Source organism: Poecilia formosa, unplaced genomic scaffold, assembly GCF_000485575.1.
Source record: "Poecilia formosa unplaced genomic scaffold, Poecilia_formosa-5.1.2 Scaffold53, whole genome shotgun sequence".
In the NCBI taxonomy this organism is placed as follows: Eukaryota; Metazoa; Chordata; class Actinopteri; order Cyprinodontiformes; family Poeciliidae; genus Poecilia; species Poecilia formosa.
Window position 1 is genome coordinate 2084784 of NW_006799992.1, and position 15166 is coordinate 2099949.

At 38.5% G+C, this 15166-nt stretch overlaps 2 protein-coding genes across 2 annotated transcripts in view; one reads left to right on the top strand and one right to left on the bottom strand.

Annotated features, from left to right (window-relative positions):
• Positions 1 to 3438, top strand: part of tbpl1 (TBP-like 1) — a 14056-nt gene extending 10618 nt beyond the window's left edge. Inside the window, exons 2-5 of the mRNA XM_016671879.1 lie at positions 606 to 669; positions 1283 to 1386; positions 1707 to 1801; positions 2518 to 3438. Of these exons, the coding sequence (XP_016527365.1) occupies positions 606 to 669; positions 1283 to 1386; positions 1707 to 1801; positions 2518 to 2600 (346 nt within the window). The 3' untranslated portion in view covers positions 2601 to 3438. The remainder of the gene's footprint in view (positions 1 to 605; positions 670 to 1282; positions 1387 to 1706; positions 1802 to 2517) is intronic.
• On the bottom strand, positions 2867 to 13700 carry slc2a12 (solute carrier family 2 member 12). Its single transcript, XM_007552961.2, has 6 exons — positions 13528 to 13700; positions 12714 to 12856; positions 6706 to 8001; positions 5683 to 5805; positions 4594 to 4726; positions 2867 to 4495 (listed from the first exon to the last, which is right to left on the bottom strand). The coding sequence occupies exons 2-6, from the start codon at positions 12823 to 12825 to the stop codon at positions 4402 to 4404; spliced, it is 1758 nt and encodes a 585-aa protein (XP_007553023.1). The 5' UTR covers positions 12826 to 12856; positions 13528 to 13700; the 3' UTR covers positions 2867 to 4401.
• Positions 13701 to 15166: the final 1466 nt, after the last annotated feature.

Sequence of the window (15166 nt, forward strand, 5' to 3'; positions counted from 1 at the left end):
CGTTCAGAATTGAATTCTTTTGTGTATTTATGTATTATGCAAAATAAATTGCACTGGTTTGTTTTGTAGAGTGTCTACACATGGCATTGGCTGTGACATGGCTTTAAATAAGGTGCTCACCTAAGGTCACACCTTGTAGACACAGAGTTTGACAGAACTTCAGAAAGCTAAAAAAAGAAAAAAAAATACACAAAGAATCAATTTTGTAACTATTCATTGGTCTGTTTCTAGTATCAACACACAGGTTAGCCGCAATTGCCACTATTTTACCCACAAAAGGATCAATGCTGCTTCTCTGTTGTAAATAAAATAAATTACATCATGTTACTTTTTTTGTGAGTGTATAAATACTGTAATATTTGCTCAGTTTTAATACGTTGAGAATTTCACACTGGCCCATACCTCATTTTTATCAGGTATAACTGTGCTTTACACCCAAAGTCAAGCGTTTCCTTATCTTTAAGGTACAGACATTGTTATCTTAATGAGTTCTTGTGTCAGCAGTGAGAAGCTGATAACATGTAGTTCTTTCAAAGTGCTGCACATATATGCTGTTTTGTGTTTTATGCGTTCTAAAAAGTCATAATCTCTGCTTTCTAATTTAGTGAGGAAGAGGCGAAATTGGGCGCTCGGAGGTTAGCTCGCTGTCTGCAGAAACTGGGCTTTAAGGTGAGAACCTGCCTTTTGTTGCACACACAAAGTGAAGCCTTTTATGGAAGTCATGCTAGTAATGAGAGGATGATAGCTTTGCTTTCTAACTGTATTGTTAAGCTTTTAAGTGTAATGTTCTGCTGATGTTAAGCTGGTTATCAAGACGGCATGTGCAAGTTTGTGGTTTGTATTTTCCATTACTTGCCCTATCATCAGTACTTTAGTCGATTTGAGTGTCCATTTGGCCTCTCAGGAAGCAAAGCACTTAACAGTAATCTGAAATAAACACACGCATCAACTGACTGAGGGCTATCGTGATGATTTGTCTTTTTACTTATCATTTGCGTCAAACAGGTTACGTGTCATAGTGAATGTAACAACAAGTCAGAAAACAAGTTCTTGTCTAGCCGTTGATTCAGCTTTATATGACTGGGAATGATTTTTACTCTACAGCACAAATACTTGTCCATAAAATGTCCACACCTCTATTATTACAGATCTCTTGATTGCCAAGTTTTGTATACTTACATTTGGTTTGACATTTGTTCTAACCTATTATTATACATGAAAACTGTGTGCCTGACATTTCATTTTCACCTGTAAACGCATTCATATGTGCTTGTCGGTGCAGGTGAGGTTTTCGGCGTTCAGAGTTGTGAACGTGCTCGCTGTGTGCTCCATGCCGTTTGCAGTGCATCTTGTAGACTTCACAAAGAACAACCGGCCCATTGCCAGGTAACACATCCACTATTACGAGGCCACCGTTATTATGTAGGTAGATCGTACAAATTAAATATTGTCTGCAGAGTTGGACTCCACAGTTCAGTCTAAAATCTCCCAGATTTAGTTCACCAGATTAAAATGTTGTCTCTATGCAACCAGTCCTTGATATTAATAGTGATTTGGCCCTTTTTGATAATAAAGTCGTTTGTTTGGATTATTTTAAAATGTTTGTTGGTAAATGATGCCCTCTAGTGGCTGTATTTTGCACTACAAAGTACGTCAACACTTCTAATTTCAACTGTGTGATAAAAGTTTATTTCTATGTTTGCCAGTTATGAACCTGAACTCCATCCTGCTGCTACTTATCGAATCAAAAATCTGAAGGCTACCGTCCAAGTGTTTTCTACTGGCAGCCTCACAGTAACAGGTATGTTACTTTCACATCACCACACACACACACACACACACACCCCTACCTTTCTTGCCGTCCTTTATCTACAGCTAGAGGGCACACAAGCTTAAGGGACTGAGGTTGTGTTGTTGCAATACTCTTTTACAGCCTGTTACCAGAAGTTTATGAATACATTTTTAATATATTAAATATACTGTATTGATATACTGGTAAACTGACAGAAATTTCAGGTGCCTCAATAAATTACATTACTGAAAACTTGATTTTTTTAAGTGATGATTGAGGGTGTCGCGTCAGCCGCTTCCTTTTGATCCACTGTGTCCACAGTAGACACAGTGGACTGCAAAATAAGCTTTTTCGAAATCCTCATTTCAGTTCTACCAGGGCTTGGCAGCTGCTCACGTGGCTTTACCCGTAGCTAATAATAATGAAATGTCAAATCCCTCAATCAGAAGGGATATTTAATTGAGCTTTTCTCCATTCTTACCTAACCGATACGATAAATCTATCACTTATGAAGAAGTGATGAGATCAGTTGGCCAAAATTTCTATATTAAAACATAATTTTTTTTTTTATGTAATATTCACATTTTCTGATGAGCATTTGTTTTTCCTAATCGGCTTTAATCCATAATTGTCAAAATAAACTCTACACCTTTTTCATTTTAGTATCTTATTGCTCTGAACATGCTTCAATGTCGTCACACATGCCTGACTCTCCTCATATTTAGGACCAAATGTGCAGAGCGTGGCCTCAGCAGTGGAGTACATCTACCCACTACTCTATGAGTGTCAGAAACCCCGCTGCAAATAAAGCAGAGGAGACCAGAGGGGATCCATGGGAATCATCAGGAAGCACCTTATCCTTGGATAAACGTTGCAACAGCAAGAAATGTCGAAACCACACGACTCATTGGACTCGGATGTTAGAATCCTATTTATTGGAGTCGAATGAAGATCGTTGCTTTGGGTGTCTTTTTTTGCATGGGCACAGAAAAACCCTCGACAGTGTTGATCATTGCAAAGTTGTCGTTTTCAGCCGCATATACAGCGAGTCCTCCTTTTTGTGTTTTCTTGATGAGAATCTCCGTCCATTTGCAGACAAAGATGAGATGTCCACCCCGTGTTGTAACATTTTTTTAAGCTAACAGATTCAGACAACAATTAGGAATGTAAACAAAACGCATCCTTCATCCTCCTTCATGTTGATTTCCCTTGCAGCGTTGTTTGATTCTCTGCCCTTTGTTCAAAAACGAACAGGCGTTACTTTGTGTCCTTTCCTCACAATTTCACTCTCCTGCTAAACTTGTATATATTTATTCGCATATGTTGGATAGTGCACTAGCGTAAACTATCTCTTCCATGTTTTTAAATGTGAATTTTACTGCAGGTTTTCACGATGCTTGAGTGCTCAGAAACTGATTCGGTTTTTACTTGGTTCATTAAGATTCAAAGCCATCATTTTATTATTCAGGAATAAAAGAAGTCAGTTGATATGAAAACAGTACATAACTCATAACATCAGCAGCCACCTTGTGGACAAATGTTTGGCAGCAGTAACACTTGTTGAGAAGATTTACTCCATTCACAAGGTTTTACAGTGAAATACAATAAAGGCAGCACTGAAGCGGCATTAAAAAAAAAAAAAAAAAGCCCAGACAGAAAGCAGTGTTTTCCTGGTTGTATAACATTTGAATGTTTTAAGTTTTGCATCACTGAGGCATCACTTATATTGTATGTGTGCATCTCCTATTAAGATGTTGAAATGAAACTTGCTTTTTATGTGTGATTGAGTACTTTCTGAACAAGTGGTGAGTAAAAAAATTGTGACACTTAAACTTTTGTATTCTGTATAAAAATAAAAAGGCTATTAAACAACTGCTGGGGTTTTTTTCCTGGTTTCAAATAAGACATTTTAGCGTATTCTGTAGTTGTGTTTTCTCGCTAAATGTGGAGAGTTACAGTTTTTTGTTCTCCAAAAACTATTCTAGAAAGAGTTCTCGTTAAGAGACTTTAGATTTGACTTCAAAAATATTAGTGTTCATATTGAATGTTCTATTAAAAATTGCTCTAAAAAGGTTCTACACAAAACAGTCACCCACCAGACTCCTAATACTAATAATTGTAAATGTTAACCTAGCATTACCTCCCAACCAAAAAAGAGAAAAGTATTCAAATTTGTGTTGCCATAATAAAATAAGAATGTATTACCCTACTGTTAAAACTGGCAGAACTGGTTTGAATATCCAAATCAGTAAATACAAAGGTTTAATACTACAAACGGCACACATTTTAACCATAAATGTGTCCAACTTAACTGATGTTTGCTTTGAAAATTTGTCTAAATAGAAGAAAGCTACAACTATTCTGTTTTTTTCCTCATATTTTGGCAAAGAAAAAAAAAAATGAAGTGAAAAATATACATTTTCCCCACTTTTTGGTTTCTTTCTGTTTCTGATCTGATCGTGACAAAAGTCAAATAACTGCATTTTATAGCATGGGCTAGCTAACTGCTGGGATAAACAGATGGGACTAAGATCTGCTCTATATTTTCAAGGCATTGTTTTGTTTTTGACCATGTCTCAGGTTACAGCAGGAGAAAAAAAAAAACGCTGTTACATTTTTGCGGGACACTCTGTGGACGGGCTCCTCCTGATCAGGGTCTCCTGAGGCTGCGCCTGTCTGAAAAGGTTTACCTCAAAGTTCTTCCTGGTAATTTAGGGAAAGCAGAAACAGAAAACAAGGGTTTTACTAGTTTTAGCTTACAAATAAACCTTTTAGAGGACATGAGCATGTTTGTCACTTACTTGCTTGCCAGCTCTTTTGATATCTCCTCCAGTGTCCGGCCTTTGGTCTGAGGAACGTAAAGGATGACGAACACCAGCAGGACAAAACTCATACCGGAGTATAGAAACATTACATTGGGAACGCCGATCTTTTCTGGAGAAAAAAAAAAACGATACAAGGCATGCATAATATGTCACCACAGTTTTGCTGTCCCCTCTACTGATATGAAATGCAGACGATGGGATTTTAAGTTTAGAACGCCGTCTGCAAATTCGGCTGCAAGCTGAATGAGACGAGGAGCTCATTCAGTATTTTAGTAGCATTAGCAAAACTGAAAGGTGATTTGTGAAAATTTGTGAAATCCATAGTATATTTGCTGTAGTTGCTTTGGCTCGAAGCCTGTCTGTAATAAAAGCAAACTGAACAAGAAATTGTTTGGAAGCGAACTGAGATCAGAAAGTGTGTCGTCTGATCCACACCAGGGTTCGCTTGAGTGTATTCACACCTGCACAAAAGGTTCAGACCAGCTGAGGAAACAAACCGGTTTGTTTAAAGCGGCCCAAATGTGTCGGGGGGTGAATACACCCTTAAAACGGGCTGCAAAAAACACCTCAAAATCTCACAGCTGAAAGTGAGAAGTAGGGCAAACTTTCCTCAGACTAATCTCTGGTAGATGGATACAAAAAATATCGTAATAAAGTTATTTCTACCAAACGGGGATAACATTATCTCTTAAGGTCTAGAGTGTCCTAACTTTTTCCTAAATTGAAAAATCAATATCCCTGGTATATTTTTGTTTAAAGATTAGAACAAGGTTATCCTTCATTTCAGAGGTAGCAGAAGTAGCTAATAAAGGTTAGGATGGAGCAGTCTGATTTGAAATCAGGGATTTTGCAGAACTTGCATGAAATAATCTATTTTCCCCCTTCTCTGAGGCAAAGGTCAAAGATTAAAGTTGTGTTGTGTGTAAATCAATTGTTTGCTAGCGATTACTGTGCAGGCACGTTGTTTGTATAACCAGTGGTGATCTGTTTGTCCAGCTTTATGGTTACTAATAAAATTTACGCAACCTAAACATTACAAAGCTCCACAGTGGCGAACATACAGACCTGTGATGGTGAGAAAAGTCATGGAAATGAGCAGGTTTGTGGCCCAGTTCACTGCCGACACGACCGACACGGCCCTGCCTCTGACTCCCATGGGGAAGATCTCACTGAGAACCACGTAGACCACTGAGAAGGGAACACAAGGAAGACACATTTAAAAAAAAAAAAGAAGGGATAATTAGTGGAAACTTCACAGTCAGGGTTCATATTGCATTATCAGGGGACCTCTGTTGCTATCTATTACCTAATTTACCTAATCCTAATTACTGTTCAACTGTAACTCTTATACTTTGCTCTTGGTTGTGTAATGCGCTAATTTACAGCTGTCTTTAAACACATAAAGATCATTTGCTGGGACGAGAAAACGCAAGAGAAAATTCAGGCTGTTCAGCATTTCTCAGTCAGTCATAAAAGCACAGTGTGTGCAAAAGTATTCATACCCCTTTGACCTTTCTGTACTTAGTCACGCTACAACCGCAATCTTTAACTGTACCGATGTTTCTGAACTTTCTAGTGTAATGCAAAATATATATGAGATGGAAAGCTAAAACTACACATCTTCCCGAGAGACATGGTGGTGCCAGTATCATGCTGTGGGATTGTAAAAAGCTATGTTTGCATCGCCCTAAACACGTACCCAATGACAAACATGTTACAGTTATGCCATAAAGACTTTATAGTGGTAATTCTACAAAGTATTTATTTGAAGAGGGATGGAGGCAAATGCACACTTTTCAGATTTTTTTCTTGAGCAAATATTGAAAGTGTACTACTTTGTGTCTGTCTGAGATAAAATACATAACAGTGCATTAAAGATAGGGGTTGCAACATGACAAATTGCAATAAAAATCTAAAAATGCATAATTACATTCGAAAGACTTGGTTTACGGATGGTGATACTGAATAAGCTTGGAAGTATCAACAAAGATTATCTTAATATTTCAGTGACTTTGTTTTCATGCTTTGTAGAGGATAATGGAAAAAAAAAACTAACAAAAAAAAAAAAAGCAATGAACAGACACTTACTGGGTCCGAGGCTAATTGAGAAGGCAGCCACATACACCAGCAGGCTAATCAGAGATGCCCACTTTAACGAGGAAGACAGTTCTACATGAGTTTTTTCTGGATCCAAGCCCCAAGACCTGTCAGTCTCGGCGTCAGTCCTTTGTGCCTCCTCAGCGCTCCAGTGGCTGGGGAGCTGAGTGGAAAAAATCTCACTGCTCTCCAGTTCTACTGAGGTTCCGTTTAAATCCCACGGTGAATATGTGTGGTTCACTAAAGTCTGACTTTTACACAGGCTTGTTAGGTGAGTGTGGCTTTGCAGAGTCAGAGTACCGAGCGCAGCCAGAGACGTTCCCATTGCGACCGCGCCCACGCACAGGAAGAGCTTGGTTCCCACGCGGTCGACCAGCAGCACGGCGGGGATCGTGCCCACTACCTTGACCACTCCGAACCCCGTGGAGGCCAAGGTGGCGGCATCGTCGCTGTCGAAGCCGACGCTACGGAGGAGCGGCGAGGCGTAGGAGAGGATGTTGGGCTGCCCGGTGGCCTGCTGGAGGAACACTAAGGCCATGCCCGTAACCAACCGCGACCGCAGGTTTGCCTTGGAACTGAACAGCTCCCAGAAACTGTGTTCGGATTCTTCCTTCAGTCCAACCTGGATGTCCCTCAGCTCGTCTGACACGTCTTCCTTAGCTCTGCCTCTCATCCTCGCCAGCACCGCTCTCGCCTGCTCCACTTTTCCCTGAGTCACAAGGAAGCGAGGACTAGGAGGGAGGAAGAGGAGTGCGCCCATCTGGAGCAGTGCAGGAGGAATCACAAGTCCAAATGTGTACGCCCAGCCGTGCGGCGTAGTAGTGAAGGCGTAGCTGCAGCTGAAGCCCAGCATCACCCCTACGACCACCATCAGCTCGTACAGGGTGACCAGCAGGCCCCTACGCTCCCTTGGCGAGATCTCTGCAATGTACAGACACGCTGCAGTTCCTGACAGAGACGTCCCCATTCCGACCACCACACGGCCCAGCGTGAGAGCTACGAGAGAAGTCAAAGCGACTAGCACGATGGTCCCTCCGACCACCAGGGCGGCGCTCAGGAGCAGAGAGCAGCGGCGGCCGTAGCGATCCAGAATGGGGCCCCCCGCCAGGCAGACGAGGAGAGCTCCGAGCAGCTGGGAGCTCACCAGAAGTTCTTGTTCTCGGCAGGAGAGAGAGAGGACGCTCCGCAGCTGCAGCAGGACCCCAGAGGTCAGGCCCATTTCATAGCCCAGCATTAAGCCGCTCAGTGAGGCGGACACGGCCGCGATCACCACCAGCCAGCTGCAGCCTGAAGGAAGAAACGGGGAAAAGAGAGGAATTGTCAGAGGGATCGGATAGCGGGGTTTAGTAAAATACCAGTCTCCTATTCCTGGTCCCAGTACTTTGAGGACCTAAGTTGCAACACTTTTTTCTGTGCTGATCTTCCAGGAACTGCTGCTTGAATGGGAACAAAGAAACTTCTACTCATCAAAGTGCAGCTTTGATTAAAAAGATTACAGTTTCATGTCAGAAAACCATGATAATAAAGAAACGGCTGTCCCTGTTGTTTGGGACAGTTTAGCTTTGAAAAACTTGACACGTTTTGTGTCATTTAGTAATTTCTCACACATTTATCTAAACTAATTCTACAAACATGGCCTGAACAGTATGGGGAAAAAATACAACAACAACATGACTCCTATGGAAGTCATGTTGTCGAAGAATGTCTGGAAAAACAAATCATGTGGTCTTTCCACAGTTTAAAAATTGGGTGTAGGTCTGAACTTTGACTAAGCCATTTTAACACTTTGATGTCAACCAAAGCTTTCTAGCTCTGGTTGAATGTTTAGGGTAATTTTTTCTACTGGAAGATGAACTTCCACCACAGCGTCATGCCTTTTGCAGCTTTTAACAGCTTTTTTTTTGTTTGTTTGTTTTTTGTTTTGTTTTTTTGTTTTTACCAGAGCTGTCCAGCTCCATCTATCTTCTCATCAACTATGACCAGCTCCTCCTGTCCTGCTAAAGAAAAGAAATCCCCACAGCATAATCAGTCACCGCTCTGTTTCACTGTAATCATATATTATATGTGAAGTTGTTGCCACACAGGCCAGAATTGTTTTTACTCATCCACCCAGACTGCCTTTTCCACATGTTTATCACTAGTATGAGCTGTATCAAAATGCAAATGAAGCTTTTAACAAAAGCTATCTTGAAAAATGTTAAAATGTTTCTTCCTCCACTACAGATGTAGCTGTTATTCTGTATTGGTGTATCACATTAAAAATAAAATAAAATAAAAAAAACTAAACAAAAAGAAAACATTTAAAACTATAAAAGCACTCAATCAATATAAATCCTTTCACAAGTCACGAAATCTATAAATATTATTGGAGTTAATTATCAGACAGAAACATGATAACCTGACATCGTCACGTTAAGCTGTATGTATAAGCTAAACTCCTGAACGAGGAACAGTTTTTATCAGTCAACAGCTTCTTACTCATAAAGTCTGACTGTATCTGATGTTACCTGATTGAACTGGTCTATGTGTAACCAGATCAGAATCTGAATGCATTCATTGAACTTTATTTGAACTGAATTGGATTTGAATTGAATCCATTTGCTTTTCAGGATATCGTAGTGAGATGACTTGCGATATGACTATGATGAAACCACATTTTGCTGTTTTTTGTTTTTGATTTTTTTTTTTTTTTAAATCAGGCCTTTCTTTAAACAAAGAAGCTTTCTTTGCTTTAGATCTCCACAAACCATATCGCCTTAACCCTGCTGACTTTGTGGAAATACAGGTCGGAGGTTCACAGGAGAAATGATAACGCAATCTTCTGAGCAGCTGTGTGTCTACCTAATACGCAAGTGGAATCATTACCGTGAGACTAGAGAGGTTTGGAGGCTGCAAAGACGACGAAGCTTCCAGCCTCCAGTGACCTGCAGTATTATTTCACCCTTTTAAGGTGCCTAAAATCTGTAATGTTAATTCATATTTTAAGGCACAGTCACACTGAAATCTGTTTGGAAAAACCTAACTTTAATTTGAGCATGTTTAATCAAGAAATGTTCATATTAGTCCATCCCTAAATATTTGATTTAGTAATGTTGCTATTATTTGAGTACAATTTTTTGGCTACTCAAATAGCCAGAAATTGAGTTACTTCACTGAATAAAAAACTAAATGTATGAGACACAGAAACACACTTACACTTTGCATTAAAGTGAGACTCATTGCTTGTACACAAGATCCATTGTTCTAATTTTCTACACACTAAGCAGTATATACTGTGACTAAAAGTACTTTGCGCTGTTCTCACATACTTTGCTACATTAGCTATAAGTTTCATAAGCTTCATGTTCTAAAATAGATTTAGCAGTGTTTAATGTTTTTTTTATTGAAATGTAACTGTACATATGCACATAAAACTATATTGTAGGTCTTATTACATAATTTTTGTACCAATGAAATCAAATCAATGATACGTTTGAACAGTTAGTCAGTACCTGAGTAGCCTTTTTATCAAATTACATCTTAAGTTAATAAAAAAAAGTCTAAAAATACATCTAATGTTGATGGTTTTGTTGATTCATATAAGTCTGATTAGTTAATATTTAAAAATCTTAGGTATAAAATGCCTGTACTGCTCCACCAAAGGTCAAAGTGAGAAAAAAGTCAAACAACTTTTGGCATCAACATAAATCAGCATTTTTGGAGGAACTCACCACGGACAATGTGCACATGCAGCTAATACTTTGTCTTTGGTTCAGTGATCACCAATTTGCAAACTCACACCACTTATGCGTTGATTTAAACGAGAACATCTACTGCATTACTTGTTTGGTTTGCTAAGTGAGTGGATGAGCAGGGCATGGGGATCGGTGTGGAGGAGGTCGTTATGTGAAAAGAGACTGGATAGGAGTGAAGTATTTACACCTCTTGATTTTTTGATTAGTCAGGCTAAACACAATCTTGTATTTTATAGTAATTTTAAAAGTTAGACACATAAAATCGAAGTCACTGTGAAGTGGAAGAAAACACTTCACAGTTTCTGATTTTTTTTTTTTTTTTTTGGGGGGGTGGGGTTGTCTTTCCTCTGATACACCAAAAAAAAAATCACCTGAATCTAAACAACTGCAGTAAGAGGATTTTTCTAATTACTAGTCACTCATTTAATCTTGGAGTATGCCTGCTAAGGCCACTGAAGTTCATTGCAGAACATTCATGATCAAACAACACCCTGAAGACTAAAGATCATACCAAGTAGGCTAGCAGTTGTTGTAAGGTTTAAAGTTGGGTTAGGTTATAAACCATCATCCCAAACTTTGGGCTTTTCATAAAGTCCTGTTCATCTTTTGAAAATGGACAGCGTGGCTGCACACCTCACAAAACATCCTCGGTTAAAACAACACTAATAAGTCAAGTAGCAAAGACGTCAATGGTGATCTGCAAAGATTCACAGATCCCATAAAAAAATCTGTCAAAAAGACCATTTTTAAAGTTGCATCCTTAAATTTGGCCAATGGAAAAATGGCAAGAAGAAAACCATAAGATCTCCTGTTTTGGAGTTGAAAATATCTGGAAAGAGGAAGTTCTGGTCAGATGAGACCAAATAAAACTTTTTAATCTATTTCAAAACACAATGAGTGGTGGAAAACTAACATTGTACTTCACTCTGAACATACCAACCCCACAATGCAACATGGTGGTGGCAGCGTCATATTGTGGATTTTTTTTTTTTTTTTCCCCAGCAGGGACAGATAAGCTAGTCAGAGCTGATGGGAGTGCAGAATAATATAAATACTATCTAGAGGAAGAAACATTTTAAATCTTTTTTTTTTTTTTTTTTTTTTTTTTAAATTAAGTAACATTTTTGTGAAACTTCATCATTTCGGAGAGGTTCTTCTTCTCCCGGTACGGAAGCAGTTTGTAACTTATTGACAAGATGTGACACAAACTTTGTGGCTGATTGAACACAAGGGAGACTAGGAGATATGGATTTGGCCTTACGCTCTTCTTTCTGTTTGGACTGTCACATAAAATGCAACAAAAAAAATGGAAGAAAAAGGATTCTGATTGTAGCGTGAAAAAGATTAAGGGAAATGTGTACTATTTTAAGGCACTCTATCTGAACTCCTTTTTATTTTGCTTTTGGTACACGTAAGCTTTAATTCTCATTTTAACCATTTTTATATTACGCAAATGTGTGTATGAAACCTCAATGGATTAAGATGATTGGCAGCAGAACAGTAGTATGCCACTGAACTAACAGGTACACCCACTGCAAGAATTCAGGATTAATTCTCCACCTTAAAACTTTTTGAGTCAGTCTTTTATGCAATAAGTTTCAAACTATTTTGATAATAGTTCTCACATTTATTTTAAGTTCCTGCAAAGTTTGTATTTGCACATCCGTGACCTTTCTACTATTATTTTTCCAACCAACAGCTCATAAATATGTAGCATGCAATAAATAATGAATATTAATGCCTTAAAATGTTTGTACAGACAACACTACACACAAAAAGACCACAGTTAGGGATTTGGAAAGAAAGACTTGATGAGAGATCAGGAAGATGAATCAGTGCTCACTCAATAGCTGACGGCAACATTCCAGCAACTTTTCCGCGTAAGGTTCTTTAGCAATCAGTTTTGCAAAATCATTCTTATCCCTTTCCACTGATAATCTCTACCATTTTTGTTGACATTATACAGCTAAATTGTATAATGTCATGTATAAATAATAGAACAAGAATGAGTAGGAAGCACAAGAATCACCCTGCAAGACTTTAAAAAAACCTTTTGGCTTTTACACCTCTTTATCATCAGATCCCAGTTAGATTACTGCTGTACAGCTGGACGTTTGTGTCAAATCTGATCCCTTCAAGATATCTGGAGCTATCAGCTCAATTATAATTCATTCATTCATTTATTATATATATATATATATATATATATATATATAATTTTAAATGCTTAAGACATGATATTAGTGTATGTGTGTGTGTATTTACCTGGTCCTTTGGGTGGGGTCAGCCTCTGGGTTTCAGAAGCATGATTGTCTGGTAGGTGAGTGGGGGTTGGCAGCAGAGTGGGGGTCTTCTTGGTCTCATTGTTGGGGTCCATTATCAACGAAGAGAGAGGAGTATGTCTAGGCCTAAATGGCATAATCAGTATTAATTTTGCCAATAAACAAGCAAAAGAACAGACCTTTAAATTGGGCGACATCAGACCGTAATAGTGTCTTGTTAATAGAAGTGTGGAAAAAAAATACAGAAATGTGACGTAAATTCTGCAACATTTGAACAGAAATCTGATCAAGACAAGTAAACAGATATCACAGCTGATGCTAGTTCCTCACGTGGATTCTGTCAATACAGCGGAAGCATGCTGATCGATAAAAAAGAACAATAAACTACTATCGTCTGCTTTCTAGTGTAAGTCATACATCACTTAAAAAAAGATCCTGACTACATAAACGGCTTTACTATCAAACTATTACCAACTTGCCCTGTAGGAATTTCTTTTTTTATTTATTTTTCAACTTATCAAAGCTGCTTCTAACTATTCCTGATTTATGTATTTATTTATTTGTTTATTTTAAAGGTTAGGGTTAATTATTAAACCAGAGTTAAGTTTTTGTAACTGAGGCTGACCCTCCTTCTCCTCGTGTAAATAATACAAACATATTCACTAACTCTCAAATAAAACAAACAAAAAAATAGGCACATGTAAGATTTGGCTACAGGACAGTATGTCTAAGTTAAATTTGAAAAGCGGAAGAAAGAAGTGTTTCGGTTTGTGACAGCTAGTCAGACAGTGTCCTACCTAAAAGTCCCAGCTGTCAAAACTGCGGTTGGTTTAAACTCGCGTTGGTCGGGCCATTGGTGTTTTTTCCTCGGTCCTCCTCACCGGGCTGAGTTCTGCAAACTCCTGTAGAGCTCGTGTCAGAGCACGCGTTCACTCTTGTTATGGTGAGGCTTGTTCTTAACCCCGCCCCTTTATGCCTTTGTCAACCAATAGGAAGAGTCGGTTTGTCCTCAAGATTTCCCAATGTGCATTACTATTGGTCGGGGCGTATCTAAGCGTTAAGAACTTTCATGGGATATTGTTTGTAAGAAAATAAATGCAAATGTGAAATTGATACATTAACTTGATCTCGTTGTGCAAGCCATTGTAGCAGATGTTGTTGTTGTTGTTGTTGTTTTTTTAATAATCATTATATGTAACCAACAATAAAATACACCTGTATCAATACTGCTTTTTCCCACATACAGGGAATGAAAACAAAAACATTTTGCCACCTGCAGTTAATCCAAGGTACTCAGATGACTGTTGTCAGTCCTGAGATCCTGAATGTTTCAGGACTGAGTTGTCACACCTGCCCTGCTGCCTCACAAATGACAGAATGTAGCCTTTCCCATACCTGGAATGATATGTTTGTGTTTGACCTACTTGAGATGCCTACAGATCATCTGACCTGCAAGATTTAAAGCGTGACCCCCTCATTTAGGTTTACAAGATAATTGCTTGTGCTCCAAGTATTGTAACTGAAATGTAGAGATGTTGACACAGAAACCCTATTGGGTAACATTTTTCTTAAGGGGATAAATAGCCTACATATCCTTAATGCCCATGATAAGTAATGGTTGTGGATAACATTAGCTGAAATCAGATGTAAGTTGTTCCCATGGAAGACATAAAGGCTGTATGTATGAATGTGTTCATGTGTTACGTAATGATCTGATAGCCAAGAAAGAATTTTGGGGGTGGCCTACTTGCTAGAGTTTCTGCTCTACTATGTCAGCATATTTAAGTTGATAAATCTTTCGCTGGAAAGTTAAAGATATCTTATCAGCCTCAGTTCTTTGAATGCAGTGTTACATATTCCTAAATTTATTGTTATTCAAAAACAATTTCAAATTGGCTTTGGTATCTTTCCAGTCTCCTGACACCTACACAAATGTAATGATCTATCAGTATTATGCAAATTGGCTGCCTATATGTCAGTGCATGTGTTTGGTTTGGGCTAAAAAGAAAAGAAAAATATATACCGTATATATTTTTTTTTTCCCTGAAGCTGAGAGCGGCAAGAGCAGTGGTTCTGAGATCTTGGCGTCAGAGTCTTCCTGTAGACAGGATGTTTTTATGGCTTGTTTATGTGTTTGGACCTGCCCCATGCAATGCATGGCAGTCACTTATTCTACACTTCAATCCCTTTGATATTTGTTTTTGTTACGTCACTATTAATGCGGTTCGAAACGCTGCATTTGAACAAATTTTAGCTTATAAACTAAGTTAAAATGACTGGAGTAATTTTATGTAAGTTAACATGTTTGTGATGACCCACATCTCACTGGTAGTGTCAACTTGCTAGTCACTCATTATGATAGTCATCATGCTAACAATGGTCTTATAGCTAAGAAAAAAAAAAAAAAAAGAAAAAGCATTTGAGCTGATTTTTTTT